The sequence below is a fragment of the Hyla sarda genome, chromosome 6 (assembly GCF_029499605.1).
Source record: "Hyla sarda isolate aHylSar1 chromosome 6, aHylSar1.hap1, whole genome shotgun sequence".
In the NCBI taxonomy this organism is placed as follows: domain Eukaryota; kingdom Metazoa; phylum Chordata; class Amphibia; order Anura; family Hylidae; genus Hyla; species Hyla sarda.
Window position 1 is genome coordinate 51209617 of NC_079194.1, and position 15069 is coordinate 51224685.

General features: G+C 41.7%; 1 protein-coding gene across 2 annotated transcripts in view; it reads right to left on the bottom strand.

The window, feature by feature from the left end:
- Nucleotides 1–15069, bottom strand: part of UCHL5 (ubiquitin C-terminal hydrolase L5) — a 53560-nt gene that overhangs the window by 13161 nt on the left and 25330 nt on the right. For both annotated transcript variants that reach the window (XM_056523687.1, XM_056523686.1), the window contains exons 3-9: nt 8817–8922; nt 7273–7398; nt 6120–6181; nt 4572–4702; nt 4177–4240; nt 3393–3495; nt 2186–2296 (exon numbers count right to left, since the gene is read on the bottom strand). In XM_056523687.1, the coding sequence (XP_056379662.1) occupies nt 2186–2296; nt 3393–3495; nt 4177–4240; nt 4572–4702; nt 6120–6181; nt 7273–7398; nt 8817–8922 (703 nt within the window). The remainder of the gene's footprint in view (nt 1–2185; nt 2297–3392; nt 3496–4176; nt 4241–4571; nt 4703–6119; nt 6182–7272; nt 7399–8816; nt 8923–15069) is intronic.

The following is a 15069-nucleotide window of genomic DNA, read 5'->3' on the forward strand; positions in this document are numbered from 1 at the left end:
TTTGAAGCCCAATTTCTCCCGATTCAGAAAACACACCATATGGGGGTGAAAAGTGCTCTGCTGGCGCACTACAGGTCTCGGAAGAGAAGGAGTCACATTTGGCTTTTTGAAAGCAAATTTTGCTCTGGGGGCATGCCGCATTTAGGAAGCCCCTATGGTGCCAGGACAGCAAAAAAAAAAACACATGGCATACCATTTTGGAAACTAGACCCCTCGGGGAACGTAACAAGGGGTTAAGTGGACCTTTATACCCCACAGGTGCTTCACGACTTTTGCATATGTAAAAAAAAAATTTTTTTTAATCTAAAATGCTTGTTTTCCCAAAAAATTAACATTTTTAAAAAGGGTAAAAGCAGAAAATACCCCCCAAAATTTGTAACACAATTTCTCCCAAGTACGGCGATACCCCATATGTGGCCCTAAACTGTTGCCTTGAAATACGACAGGGCTCCAAAGTGAGAGCGCCATGCGCATTTGAGGCCTAAATTAGGGATTGCATAGGGGTGGACATAGGGGAATTCTACGCCAGTGATTCCCAAACAGGGTGCCTCCAGCTGTTGCAAAACTCCCAGCATGCCTGGACAGTCAACGGCTGTCCGACAATACTGGGAGTTGTTGTTTTGCAACAACTGGAGGCTCCGTTTTGGAAACAGTGGAGTACCAGACGCTTTCATTTTTATTGGGGAGGGGAGGGGAGGGGGGTTGTATAGGGGTATGTGTATATGTAGTGTTTTTTACTTTTTATTTTATTGTGTGTTAGTGTAGTGTAGTGTTTTTAGGGTACAATCACACGGGCGGGGGTTCACAGTAGTTTCTCGCTGGCAGTTTGAGCAGCGGCAGAAAATTTGCCGCAGCTCAAACTTGCAGCCAGATACTTGCTGTAAACCTCCACCCATGTGAGTGTACCCTGTACTGTTGCAAAACTACAACTCCCAGCATGCACTGACAGACTGTACATGCTGAGAGTTTTAGTTTTGCAACAGCTGTAGGCACACTGGTTATGTATCACTGAGTTTGTGACCTAACTCAGTGTTTCACAACCAGTGTGCCTCCAGCTGTTGCAAAACTACAACTCCCAGCATGTACGGTGCATGGTGTACATTGACTGCTGAGAGTTTGAGTTTGCAACAGCTGGAGGCACACAGGTCGTGAAACACTGAGTTAGGTAAAAAAAAACTGAGTTTCACAACCAGTGTGCCTTCAGCTGTTGCAAAACTACAACTCTCAGCAGTCACCAACAGCCAACGGGCATGCTAGGAGTTGTAGTTATGCAACCAGCAGATGCACCACTACAACTCCCAGCATGCACTTTCGCTGTTTGTGCAAGCTGGGAGTTGTAGTTACACCATAGAAAAAGTGTGCCTCCAGCTGTTGCAAAACCATAAGTCCCAGCATGCCCATAAGGGAATGCTGGGAGTTGTGGTGGTCTGCCTCCTGCTGTTGCATAACTACAGCTCCCAGCATGCCCTTTTTGCACGCTGGGAGCTGTTGCTAAGCAACAGCAGGAGGCTGTCACTCACCTCCTGCTGCTGCCGGCACACAGGTCAGTCCCTCGTCATCGCCGCCGCTCCTGGGGCCCCGATTCCAACATTGACGCCGGGGATCGGGGTCCCCAGCACCCGGGGTGCACGTCCCGCACCCGCTCACGTCCTCCGGAAGAGGGGCGGATCGGGTTGCGGGAGTGACACCCGCAGCAGGCGCCCTGATTGGTCGGCCGGTAATCCGGCCGACGAATCAGGGCGATCGTGAGGTGGCAGAGACGGCCCCGATCAGCCAGTAATTCCGGGTCATTGGAGACCCGATTGACCCGGAATCGCCGCAGATCGCTGGACATGTGAGGGCATAATGACCCCCCCTGGGCGATATGCCAGCTGAACGATTTCAGCAGGCATCCGGCTCCAGTCCCCAACCGGCTAGCGGTGGGGACCGGAATTCCCACGGGCGTATGGATACGCCCTCGGTCCTTAAGGACTCGGAATGCAGGGCGTATCCATACGCCCTATGTCCTGAAGAGGTTAATGAACACCTCTCGTATGATTTTAGAATAGATACAAAACAGATAACACAATTTTTGTGTAGTGTAAAAATAGTCTGTATAACGCATTCACATTTGATTTGTATATTCATACTGAAGACAAATGATTCTCGTACACACAACTAAAATGCTAATGAACCTAAACCTAACCTTGTATCGTTTAGTCTTCTGTTGTTCTTCATCTAACAGGAGTTGGTATTTAGCAACTTCCGACTGAACTGAGTTTATGAGACTGTTATGGTCAGTTTCCATGGGTTCAACCTGACACACACAAAAAAATAAAGAAAAGTTATACCATAACCAATACAAGTAATAAAACAATGCCATGTTACTTTTAACTATTGTATGACATTTACAAAAAAAAGAATAAAGAGTAGAAAAGTATCCCTGCCATTTAACAAAACTTTTGACCTGACACAGACATATAAACAATTTTGATCAACGTGGGTGTTCAGCCCCCACCAATTACAACGACTGGTGAGAAGTTGGTGGCTTTGTGCTTCACTACCTGGCTGGCTTGCTGAGACCGGCTGTGTTAAAAGTCTATGGAGCCTGAAGGTGATGTCCGCCATTACTGGCACGCCTCTGATAGAAGCCGGGACCCACCGTGCATGGAGTTAGCACAGCTTCTGCACTCACTTCATGTCCAGGATGTAAACGTACATTCAGGTGCATTAAGTACCAGGGCGTACATTTACGTACAATGTCGTTAAGGGATTAACCCCTAAGGGATTGTTTATTTTTGCATTTTCATTTTTACCTCCTCGCATTCTAATAGCCATAATGCTTTCAATTTTCTCAATACAGACCATTTATTTTACTTTTTTAAATTGAGAAAAAAGACTGATTTAACTGGACGGGAGAGAGCCAGGTAGGGACCTTTTGCCCATCATTACAGCTGATCAGGACCGCAGGTGTCCTAATCGGCTCAGCTGAGCTGCCAGGATTCGATTTTTTGCATTTTAGACGTCGCTATCAACTTTGATCTGATTTGAACCAGATGGAAGATGTCTGACATTAACTAAGGGTACCGACTGCTGATGGCAGCAGAGACCATCCCGCTATGATGCGCGCTCAGCTCCTGACCTCGCTTCACAAACTTAAAGTGGGCGCAGTGCGCCCTGCATCCTTAACATGTTTAATCTTGTAAAAAAAAAAAAAAAAAATGTTAAATACATGATATCTGTTGAAAAGAATAAACTACATTGTTATGCCAAATCCTCTTAAGGTCTAATACCCTTACAAGGAGTGATATGGACAGAGGAGCCCTAATAGGACAAACACTAACGCATTAAAAATAAAAAATAAATTATATGGAGAAAAAAAAAACAAAAAAAAAAAACACCTCTGTACAAACCTCTGAAAGTTGTTTCTGCAATTCAGAAATTTTCTTTTCATATATTTTCTTTCTATCTGAAACAATGGCCATCAGATTGAATCGTATTTCCCCTTCACAATACCTGTATAGCAAGAACAGCAGCATTTCCATAGTCAATAACACTTTACAACCCAAACACTTGCACATTTGTTTTTTCCTTTTATGTTCAGACAGGGAATTCTTATATGCCCATATATGCCATACAGCACCCGTAAGTGGAGTTCATCATTATCAAGATCAAATGGCTCTATGGAAACAGTAGAAAGCGAGGAAGGTATGTATACTTTTTTTTTTTCTTTTACCATCTGCCTGAGCACTATTATACAAAACAACTACCTGGACAACCCCTTTAATGGCTGGAAGTTTCCCCAAGAACTCTTGCCAGCTAAACAAGCCCAAGTCACAGCGGTACATTGATAAGCTTTATCAGACCAAAAGATATTATAAGAAAGGGCTGTAGGTATCTTGAAGTAGCTATGTTTCCATGAACGAATTTACTTCTAGCACTAAGCCCTGTATGTCAATCATGCAGAGCAAAAAAGGGTGGGGGAGGGAGGAGGCATGCATGCTGCAGCTCTGCCTGTCCTCTATGGCACTTGAGCTTGGATGGAAAACATGATTTTATTACTTTGCTATAAGCTAAGAGACAGGTTTGTTTTATCTCCCCATATGACAAGGTCTGTAGCTCTGAGCATGATATAGAGCTGACAGATTCCCTTTGAAAGACAAAGATAAAAAAAAATTACATGATAAAAATTATTACTTTTGCATCCGTTTCTCAATCACAGGTCTGACAACACCGATCCAGTCATCCTGATTACAAGGACCTTTAAAAAAAAATTAAATAAAATTGCTTGACAATATAAAACTTAATATAAAGATAAGTACAGATTGCAGACTTTCATATATAGCTAAACATTATCGCAGTGTGAATCCAAAGTTTCTTTTTAAAGAGAAATCACAGATACCTCAACTCAGTGTTTTCCAAATAGTGTGCCTCCAGCTGTGGCAAATCTACAACTCCCAGCATGCCCGGACAGCCAAAGGCTGTCCGGGCATGCTGGAAGTTGTAGTTTTGCAACAGGAGGTTATATTCTGGAGGTTTGTGGAGTATCACCAGTAGTTTGTCTCTAAATAAAACAACCAGTTCCACTATACCGAGGTCAATTGGTCCATCCCTCAAACCATCCAGCTCATACAATCTTCCATTTACAGGGACATAGCTGACAAAGTGAAAAGCATCGTCATCTTTTGTAGAGAATTTTGCATCAAATTCGAACATTTGTTGCCTGTAGGAAAAATAGAAAGGTGTATCACCATCTGAAAGCATCGGCATATCGATAAGACATGTTATCTCTTTATGATTTGTAGGGACCCCTGAAGACTGTCTTCCCCTGGACCATGGAGTTTCCATTCACTTGGCTGTGCAGGGATATGCAGCTAGCCTTGAATAGAGGTGTACTTAAAGACGAATGGAAAAAAAAAAATCAGATCATAGGACATTAACCTTTTATCTATTCTACTGTGACCTTTTTATCTCCTTTACGTGGCTCTAATACACCTTTCTGCCCTCCTAATTTACTAGTTGTTCACTTCCCGCACGCTGTCTTTAAACTACAGGTCCCAGCATTCTTTGCTGCTGCTCTGTGTTCACTTCAACCGTACTACCATTTTCTGCCCCAGTCCCTTGTCCCCAACACTCTAAACAACCATTCCCATCCTGCTTTTATCTGGAAGAAACCTGTTGTACGGCCCGGTCCTTTCACAATACTAACAAGGTAATTTACTAAATATGTGAATTTGCCCTTCTGCCGATATATATATATATCTCTATCGGGTTATAACATGCATCGGCCCACCCTCATTTTTCCAACGCACAACGGGGGTCCAGGCAACACTGTGCAGTAATAGACTAAGGAGGCTACAGTAAAGTACGGTCTTAATTTTCAGGATTGGTGAGAATCTTACACCAATCAAAGTAATGGCAAATCCTAGTCATCCTATAAAGAGATTAGGAAGGTTTATAGGAACTAAAGTTTAGTAATGTGGTCTAGCAAACACGAAGTCAGTGTGAGATGCTGATCAGTGGAATAGCAGCTGTATACAACTAGGGTGGTATGTTTAAAAAAAACAAAAAACCTGCCGTAGAGACATGTTAAAAAGTTTGGGTTTTTAGTGTTCAGACCCCGACTAAGAAGTAGGACAAGTTGGGAGAAGTGTGCACTGAGCATGTTCTTTCCCAGATAAACTGCCACTGTAAGTCTATGGGACAGTATTGGACACCCAGACACAGAGCGGGGAGAGAAACGCTCTGCCACAAGCGTCCCTCTCCAGTCGTTCTAGATGTCTATGACATGTAAAAAAAAATATTAAAAAAAATCACACGTTTAAGTGACATGTAAGGTAAAGTAGTCTTGTGCAACCAAACTAAAGGGTAAAGGCAAACTCCTTGAGATCATCCAGAGCCGCTGCAGGTTTGTGGTGGCTTTTTTTTATTGCCATTTCATCAGTTGCTGCCAATGTACCGAGGATATTATACAAGAAGGATAACAAAACTCTTCCTTCTTTCTGTTCCGATCGGTCACCGGTCTCTTCATTTATACAGGTGATCACTTAAAAATCTATACAGGATGACATCATGACCTCTAACCAACCTACCACACATCTTCATTTCAATCAGTGGCTTAAAAATAAAAAAAGGCATACCTTGCAAAGCTGTTGTGTACTTGGCGAATTACTTCAGAGTTGCTTAATGCCAATCCCTTCATCTAAAAATAAAAAAGCAGAAATATTGATGAACTAAATTCTAACCAAAACACACATTAAAAGGGGTATTCCAGGAAAAAAAATTTTTTTTAGATATCAACTGGCTCCAGAAAGTTAAACAGATTTGTAAATTAGTTCTATTAAAAAAAAATCTTAATCCTTCTAATAATTATCAGCTGCTGAAGTTGAGTTGTTGTTTTGTGTCTGGCAACAGTGCTCTCTGCTGACATCTCTGCTTGTCTCAGGAACTGCACAGAGTAGAAGAGGATTGCTATGGGGATTTGCTTCTACTCTGGACAGTTCCTGAGACAGGTGTAATCAGAGAGCACTTAGAGAACAACTCAACCTCAGCAGCTCATAAGTACTGAAAGGATTAAGATTTTTTAATAGACAATTTACAAATCTGTTTAACTTTCTGGAGCCAGTTGATTTTATTTATTTATATATATATATATATATATATATATATATATACACATACACGTTTTTTTCTGGATGACCCCTTTGAGCTCCGTTGTTTCCTATACGTAAAAAAGGTGCGGTGACAAAGGTATAATCAACAAGAGGACATTAGACAATTATTAAGGACTCACTACAAATTAGGGCTACACGGTTTATCGTGATACTAGAGATTCGCTATTAAATCCAGTGATTACCACCTTGCATTTAAATTTCAGTGGTGGCCTGACCCCAGACCCAACTCTGTGTGCGCGTTTAATAGACTCCTTCCCCCGTTTGTCTGCTGCAGATCCCATTCTCCTTGTACGGTCCTGATGTTTTCTGTGCTTCCTTTTTTTAGTGACAAGAAGGACCTTCCTGCACAGCCAATCACTGCCCGCAGTGGTGTTCTGTCTCAGCCAGTAATTGGCTGATCCAAAAGGTCCTCCAGCACCCTGTTTGTCTCTGAAGGAGGAAGCACAGAAGACACCAGGACGGCAGAGGATCAGGAGCATTGGGCGGCCGTGACATGGGGCAAGGACCGGACAGGACTAATTAAAATTGCCATATTTACATCCGTAATCGCAATTTAAGTTTTTATTCAATTCATTCAGCCTTACTATAGATCCAGCAACAGACCCGACATGGAACTTACCGCAGAATCAAAACTTTGGGTGAATTCTTTAAATTCAGAAAGTGTTTCTCCTAAAGAAACATCAGGATGTGTTGTGTTGAGTAATATGCTTACAATTGCTTGTGTGGCACATGCATTATTTATGACCTGGATGGGAGGAAGAAAAAAAAACCATTAATTATTGTATTGTGTGTTAAAATGTAAAACGAAGACAGTAAAAGACCAACTAATACCCTAGGGGTACTCTACAGGAACTGAACTTATCAGACACTTATCCACAGGATAGGAGATACATTTGTAATCACTAGACCAGTGTTTTTCCCAAGCAGGGTGCCCCCAGCTGTCGCAAAACTACAACTCCCAGCATGCCCGGACAGCCGTTGGCTGTCCGGGCATGCTGGGAGTTGTAGTTTTGCAACAGCTTAAAGGGGTACTGCAGTGGGAAAAAAAAAAAAAATTTCAAACCAATTAGTGCCAGAAAGTTAAACAGATTTGTAAATTACTTCTATTAAACAAATGTTAATCCTTCTAGTACTTATTAGCTGCTGAATACTACAGAGGAAATGCTTTTCTTTTTGGAACACAGAGCTGTCTGCTGACATCACTAGCACAGTGCTCTCTGCTGACATCTCTGTCCAGAGTAGAAAAAAAGAGAAAATCACCATAGAGAACATATGCTGCTCTGGACAGTTCCTAAAATACACAGAGATGTCAGCAGAGAGCACTGTGTTCCAAAAAGAAAATAATTTCCTCTGTAGTATTCAGCAGCTATTAAGTACTGGAAAGATTAAGATTTTTTAATAGAAGTGATTTACAAATCTGTTTAACTTTCAGGCACCAGTTGATGTAAGAAAAAAAAAATTTATATAATATAATATATAATAAATATAAAATATAAAATATAAAATATAAAATATATATATATATATATATATATATATATATATATATATATATATATATATATATATATATATACATATATACATATACATACACACACACACACACACACACACACACACTGACTAGTGCATTGTGAACCATGCAGGGTGCCTTAAAGGGGTACTCCAGTGGAAAACTTTTATATATATATATATATATATATATATATATATATATATATATATAAAAGTTTTCCACTGGAGTACCCCTTTAAGGCACCCTGCATGGTTCACAATGCACTAGTCAGTGTTATCTATAAGTTTCCAGTCAATTTCTGGAGGCCTTTTTGAATAACCATAAGGCTGGGTTCACACTGCAGAATTTCCGGGCAGAATTTCTGCCAGAGATGGAGCCGGCGGTGCTAGGACCGAGCAGACTGCATTGCTGACCCCATAGACTGCAATGCATTTCTGGGTGTTTTTTTTTTGGGAGATCTGCTCAGAAATGCATTGCCATCTATGGGGACGGCAATGTAGTCCGTGCGGTCCTAGTGTCGCCGGATCAATCTTTGGCAGAAATTCTGCCCAGAAATTCCACAGTGTCAGCCTAGCCTTAGAGAAAATCAGCAATAGGAGACCGTAGAAAAACAATATATCCATGCACACAAATAACAGATCTACCTGTTTTGCAAAAAATAAGGTATCCAGCCTGGAATCTTGGACTACAGATCCTGAGGGCTCTTCCCCCGGTTGCCATTTGAAAAGGAAAATTAAACCTTGCACAGGCCTAAAAGACAGAATGGTACAATGTTATACTGAAGTGTCTATGTATAGCATGAAATGCAGTTCACATGCCTTAACAAAAAAATTAAAATATTTAGACCGTATTAGTAGCCAAATGATAACATGTACAGGTGTTGATGAATGCGCCTTAGGCAGCCGACCAAGTGGCAGGACGTCTCGCTATTGCTGCAGCGCCATAAACAAAGACTGACAGGGAGCATGTAAATCACGTTCATTTGCACTCATTTATAGCCCATTTAATCTGCAGAAACCGTAAAGCATGAACGTCACTTAAAAGGGGTAATCCCCTGGGAAACTTTTTTTTTTTTATTTTTATTTTTTTTAAAGTCAACTGGTGCCAGAAAGTTAAACAGATGTGTAAATTACGTCTATTAAAAAAATCTTAATCCTTCCAGTACTTAGCTGTTGTATGCTCCACAGGATGTTCTTTTCTTTTTGAATTTCTTTTCTGTCTGACCACAGTGCTCTCATGTGACACCTCTGTCAGTGTCAGGAACTGTCCAGAGCAGGAGAGGTTTGCTATGGGGATTTGCTCCTACTCTGGACAGAGGTGGCAGCAGAGAGCACTGTGGTCAGACTGGAAAGGACAGTAGTATACAGCAGATGATAAATACTTGAAGGATTAAGATTTTTAAATAAAAATAATTTACAAATCTGTTTAACTTTCTGGCACCAGTTGGTTTAAAAAAAAAAAAAAAAAAAGGCTTTCCAGAGGAGTACCCCTTTAAAGGGGTTATCCTTAGTTAAAAGTTATTACTTATCCGCAGTATCTGGTGGTGGTCAGCCCTTGTCTCCCAGGTGAATGGGCACATGTAAGGAACTTCCCAAAATAGATAAGCCTTGTACTCAGCTATTCTTTGGAATCCTGTAGAGCAGTGTTCCCAAACCAGAGTGCCTCCAGCTGGTGCAAAACTACAGGGTGGGCCATTTATATGGATACACCTTAATAAAATGGGAATGGTTGGTGATATTAACTTCCTGTTTGTGGCACATTAGTATATGTGAGGGGGGAAACTTTTCAAGATGGGTGGTGACCATGGCGGCCATTTTGAAGTCCGCCATTATTAATCCAACTTTAGTTTTTTCAATATGAAGAGGGTCATGTGACACATCAAACTTATTGGGAATTTCACAGGAAAAACAATGATGTGCTTGGTTTTAACGTAACTTTATTCTTTCATGAGTTATTTACAAGTTTCTGACCACTTATAAAATGTGTTCAATGTGCTGCCCATTGTATTGGATTGTCAATGTAACCCTCTTCTCTATATACTGCTATATACTACTATATACACCGCAGGAGAAATGCTAGCACAGGCTTCCAGTATCCGTATACACTGCTATATACTACTATATACATCGCAGGAGAAATGCTAGCACAGGCTTCCAGTATCCGTATATACTACTATATACACCGCAGGAGAAATGCTAGCACAGGCTTCCAGTATCCGTATACACTGCTATATACTACTATATACACCGCAGGAGAAATGCTAGCACAGGCTTCCAGTATCCGTATACACTGCTATATACACCGCAGGAGAAATGCTAGCACAGGCTTCCAGTATCTGTATACACTGCTATATACTACTATATACATCGCAGGAAAAATGCTAGCACAGGCTTCCAGTATCCGTATACACTGCTATATACTACTATATACACCGCAGGAGAAATGCTAGCACAGGCTTCCAGTATCCGTATACACTGCTATATACTACTATATACATACACCGCAGGAGAAATGCTAGCACAGGCTTCCAGTATCCGTATACACTGCTATATACTACCATATACACCGCAGGAGAAATGCTAGCACAGGCTTCCAGTATCCGTATACACTGCTATATACTACTATATACACCGCAGGAGAAATGCTAGCACAGGCTTCCAGTATCCGTATACACTGCTATATACTACTATATACACCGCAGGAGAAATGCTAGCACAGGCTTCCAGTATCCGTATACACTCCTATATACTACTATATACACCGCAGAAGAAATGCTAGCATAGGCTTCCAGTATCTGTATACACTGCTATATACTACTATATACACCGCAGGAGAAATGCTAGCACAGGATTCCAGTATCCGTATACACTGCTATATACTACTATATACACCGCAGAAGAAATGCTAGCACAGGCTTCCAGTATCCGTATACACTGCTATATACTACTATATACGCTGCAGGAGAAATGCTAGCACAGGCTTCCTGTATCCGTATACACTGCTATATACTACTATATACACCGCAGGAGAAATGCTAGCACAGGCTTCCAGTATCCGTATACACTGCTATATACTACTATATACACTGCAGGAGAAATGCTAGCACAGGCTTCCAGTATCCGTATACACTGCTATATACTACTATATACACTGCAGGAGAAATGCTAGCACAGGTTTCCAGTATCCGTATACACTGCTATATACTCCTATATACACCGCAGGAGAAATGCTAGCACAGGCTTCCTGTATCCGTATACACTGCTATATACTACTATATACACCGCAGGAGAAATGCTAGCACAGGCTTCCAGTATCCGTATACACTGCTATATACGACTATATACACCGCAGGAGAAATGCTAGCACAGGCTTCCAGTATCCGTATACACTGCTATATACTACTATATACACCGCAGGAGAAATGCTAGCACAGGCTTCCAGTATCCGTATACACTGCTATATACGACTATATACACCGCAGGAGAAATGCTAGCACAGGCTTCCAGTATCCGTAGTTTCAGGTGCTGCAGAATGGGCAAAACAAAAATTGGAACAGGACACTGAGTTTACGCAGAAAATTTTGTTCAGTGATGAGGAAACTTTTATGTGAATGGTGAAGTTAACAAACAAAACCACCGCTATTGGTCTGACACTAACCCACATTGGATAGATCCCTCCAAGACTGTGGGAACACAAACATTGACGGTATGATGTGGTATATGGGGTACAAAGATAGTGGGGCCATTCTTCATCAATGGAAACCTCAAGGCCACTGGATATGCGAAATTGCTACATGATGATGTGTTTCCCTATTTATGCACTGAAGCTGCACGTTCCCTAAGTTTTTCCAGCAAGATGGTGACCACCACATTATGGGTGTCAGGTCCGAGCATTCCTAGATGAACAGTTTCCTGGAAAGTGGATTGGTCGTCGTGGGCCAGTTGAATGGCCCCCAAAGTCTCGCGATCTGACCCCCTTAGACTTTTATCTTTGGGGTCATCTGAAGGCAATTGTCTATGCTGTGAAGATACGAGATGTGCAGCACCTGAAACTACAGATACTAGAAGCCTGTGCTAGCATTTCTCCTGCGGTGTATATAGTAGTATATAGCAGTGTATACAGATACTGGAAGCCTGTGCTAGCATTTCTCCTGCGGTGTATATAGTAGTATATAGCAGTGTATACTGATACTGGAAGCCTGTGCTAGCATTTCTCCTGCGGTGTATATAGTAGTATATAGCAGTGTATACGGATACTGGAAGCCTGTGCTAGCATTTCTCCTGCGGTGTATATAGTAGTATATAGCAGTGTATACGGATACTGGAAGCCTGTGCTAGCATTTCTCCTGCGGTGTATATAGCAGTGTATAGCAGTGTATGCGGATACTGGAAGCCTGTGCTAGCATTTCTCCTGCAGTGTATATAGTAGTATATAGAAGTGTATGCGGATACTGAAAGCCTGTGCTAGCATTTCTCCTGCGGTGTATATAGCAGTGTATGCGGATACTGAAAGCCTGTGCTAGCATTTCTCCTGTGGTGTATATAGTAGTATATAGCAGTGTATACGGATACTGGAAGCCTGTGCTAGCATTTCTCCTGCGGTGTATATAGTAGTATATAGCAGTGTATACGGATACTGGAAGCCTGTGCTAGCATTTCTCCTGCGGTGTATATAGTAGTATATAGCAGTGTATACGGATACTGGAAGCCTGTGCTAGCATTTCTCCTGCGGTGTATATAGTAGTATATAGCAGTGTATACGGATACTGGAAGCCTGTGCTAGCGTTTCTCCTGCGGTGTATATAGTAGTATATAGCAGTGTATACGGATACTGGAAGCCTGTGCTAGCATTTCTCCTGCGGTATATATAGTAGTATATAGCAGTGTATACGGATACTGGAAGCCTGTGCTAGCATTTCTCCTGCGGTGTATATAGTAGTATATAGCAGTGTATACGGATACTGGAAGCCTGTGCTAGCATTTCTCCTGCGGTGTATATAGTAGTATATAGCAGTGTATACGGATACTGGAAGCCTGTGCTAGCATTTCTCCTGCGGTGTATATAGTAGTATATAGCAGTGTATACGGATACTGGAAGCCTGTGCTAGCATTTCTCCTGCGGTGTATATAGTAGTATATAGCAGTGTATACGGATACTGGAAGCCTGTGCTAACATTTCTCCTGCGGTGTATATAGTAGTATATAGCAGTGTATACGGATACTGGAAGCCTGTGCTAACATTTCTCCTGCGGTGTATATAGCAGTTTATAGCAGTGTATACGGATACTGGAAGCCTGTGCTAACATTTCTCCTGCGGTGTATATAGTAGTTTATAGCAGTGTATACGGATACTGGAAGCCTGTGCTAACATTTCTCCTGCGGTGTATATAGTAGTATATAGCAGTGTATACGGATACTGGAAGCCTGTGCTAGCATTTCTCCTGCGGTGTTGCTATCAGTCTCATGAAAGAATAAAGTTACATTAAAACCAAGCACATCATTGTTTTTCTTGTGAAGTTCCCAATAAGTTTGATGTGTCACATGACCCTCTTCCTATTGAAAAAACAAAAGTTGGATTCAAAATGGCCGCCATGGTCACCACCAATCTTGAAAAGTCCCCCCCCCCCCCCTCACATATACTAATGTGCCACAAACAGGAGGTTAATATCACCAACCATTCCCATTTTATTAAGGTGTATCCATATAAATGGCCCGCCCTGTACCACTCCCAGTATGCTCATGTGGGAGGTGTAGTTTTGCAACAGCTATAGGCATATTAGTTGGGAAACACTTGCAACAGCTGTAGGCACACTGCTTGGGAAACACTGCTATAGAGCACCTGAAATGAAGGTATTCATCTGGAGAGTCCCATCTCATGGTTGGTTGGGGTCAGCTAGTCCCATGATAGTCCCATAACCAGTTCCTGATATCACTTGATATAAAGTGTTAATAAACCTGCCCCACCCAGGAATATATTAGTAGACATTATGCACATAGGTTTGTGTTTCTCTGTATAGGCCTCACGTCCTCTGAACGCTGCTTCATTTGAATGGTAGAGAGCAGGAAACTATTAGATACTATGGCAAGAACCCGTTGGGTTTTCAGCCCAACATAAAAGACAGACACAAAAAAATAAAGTTCACTACACATTAGTTTACCTTGCAACTTACTGTATACCTTTATTGTTCATGAAAAGTGACTTACAGCTGTGCAAACTAAGCGCACCAGCTCAGACATGTCTCGGGGTGTTCATGGTTTCCTATCAGTGAATGAATCTGTTCAACCCCACAATCATCCTATTATATATCTGGAGTATTAATGTGGTATACACCTGGGGGGGTGTTCTTAAATGAAGATCATGCCAACATGAAGCACCAAGTGTGAATACTCTAAATCTTCATTTATAGCAGGGTTTTTTCCAAAAAGGGTGTCTCCAGTTGATGCAAAACTACAACTCCCAGCATGCCCGGACAGCTGGCTGTCCGGGCATGCTGGGAGTTGTAGTTTTGCAACAGCTGGAAACACCGTTTGGAAAACCCAAATTTATAGAATGTGATGTGATGATATATATATATATATATATATATATATATATATATATATATATATATATATATATACATATATATATATATACACACACATATACACACACACACATATATATATATATTTATATAATCTTCTCCATTAGGAGGAGCACTGCAAAATGACCTCCAGCAGGCCACAAATGTGCATGTGTCCACTCAAACGGTCAGACACAGACTCCATGAGGGTGGTATGAGGGCCCGACGTCCACAGGTGGGGGTTGTATTTACAGCCCAACACTGTGCAGAACGTTTGGCATCAAGATTGGCAAATTCCCCACTGGTGCCCCGTGCTCTTCACAGATGAAAGC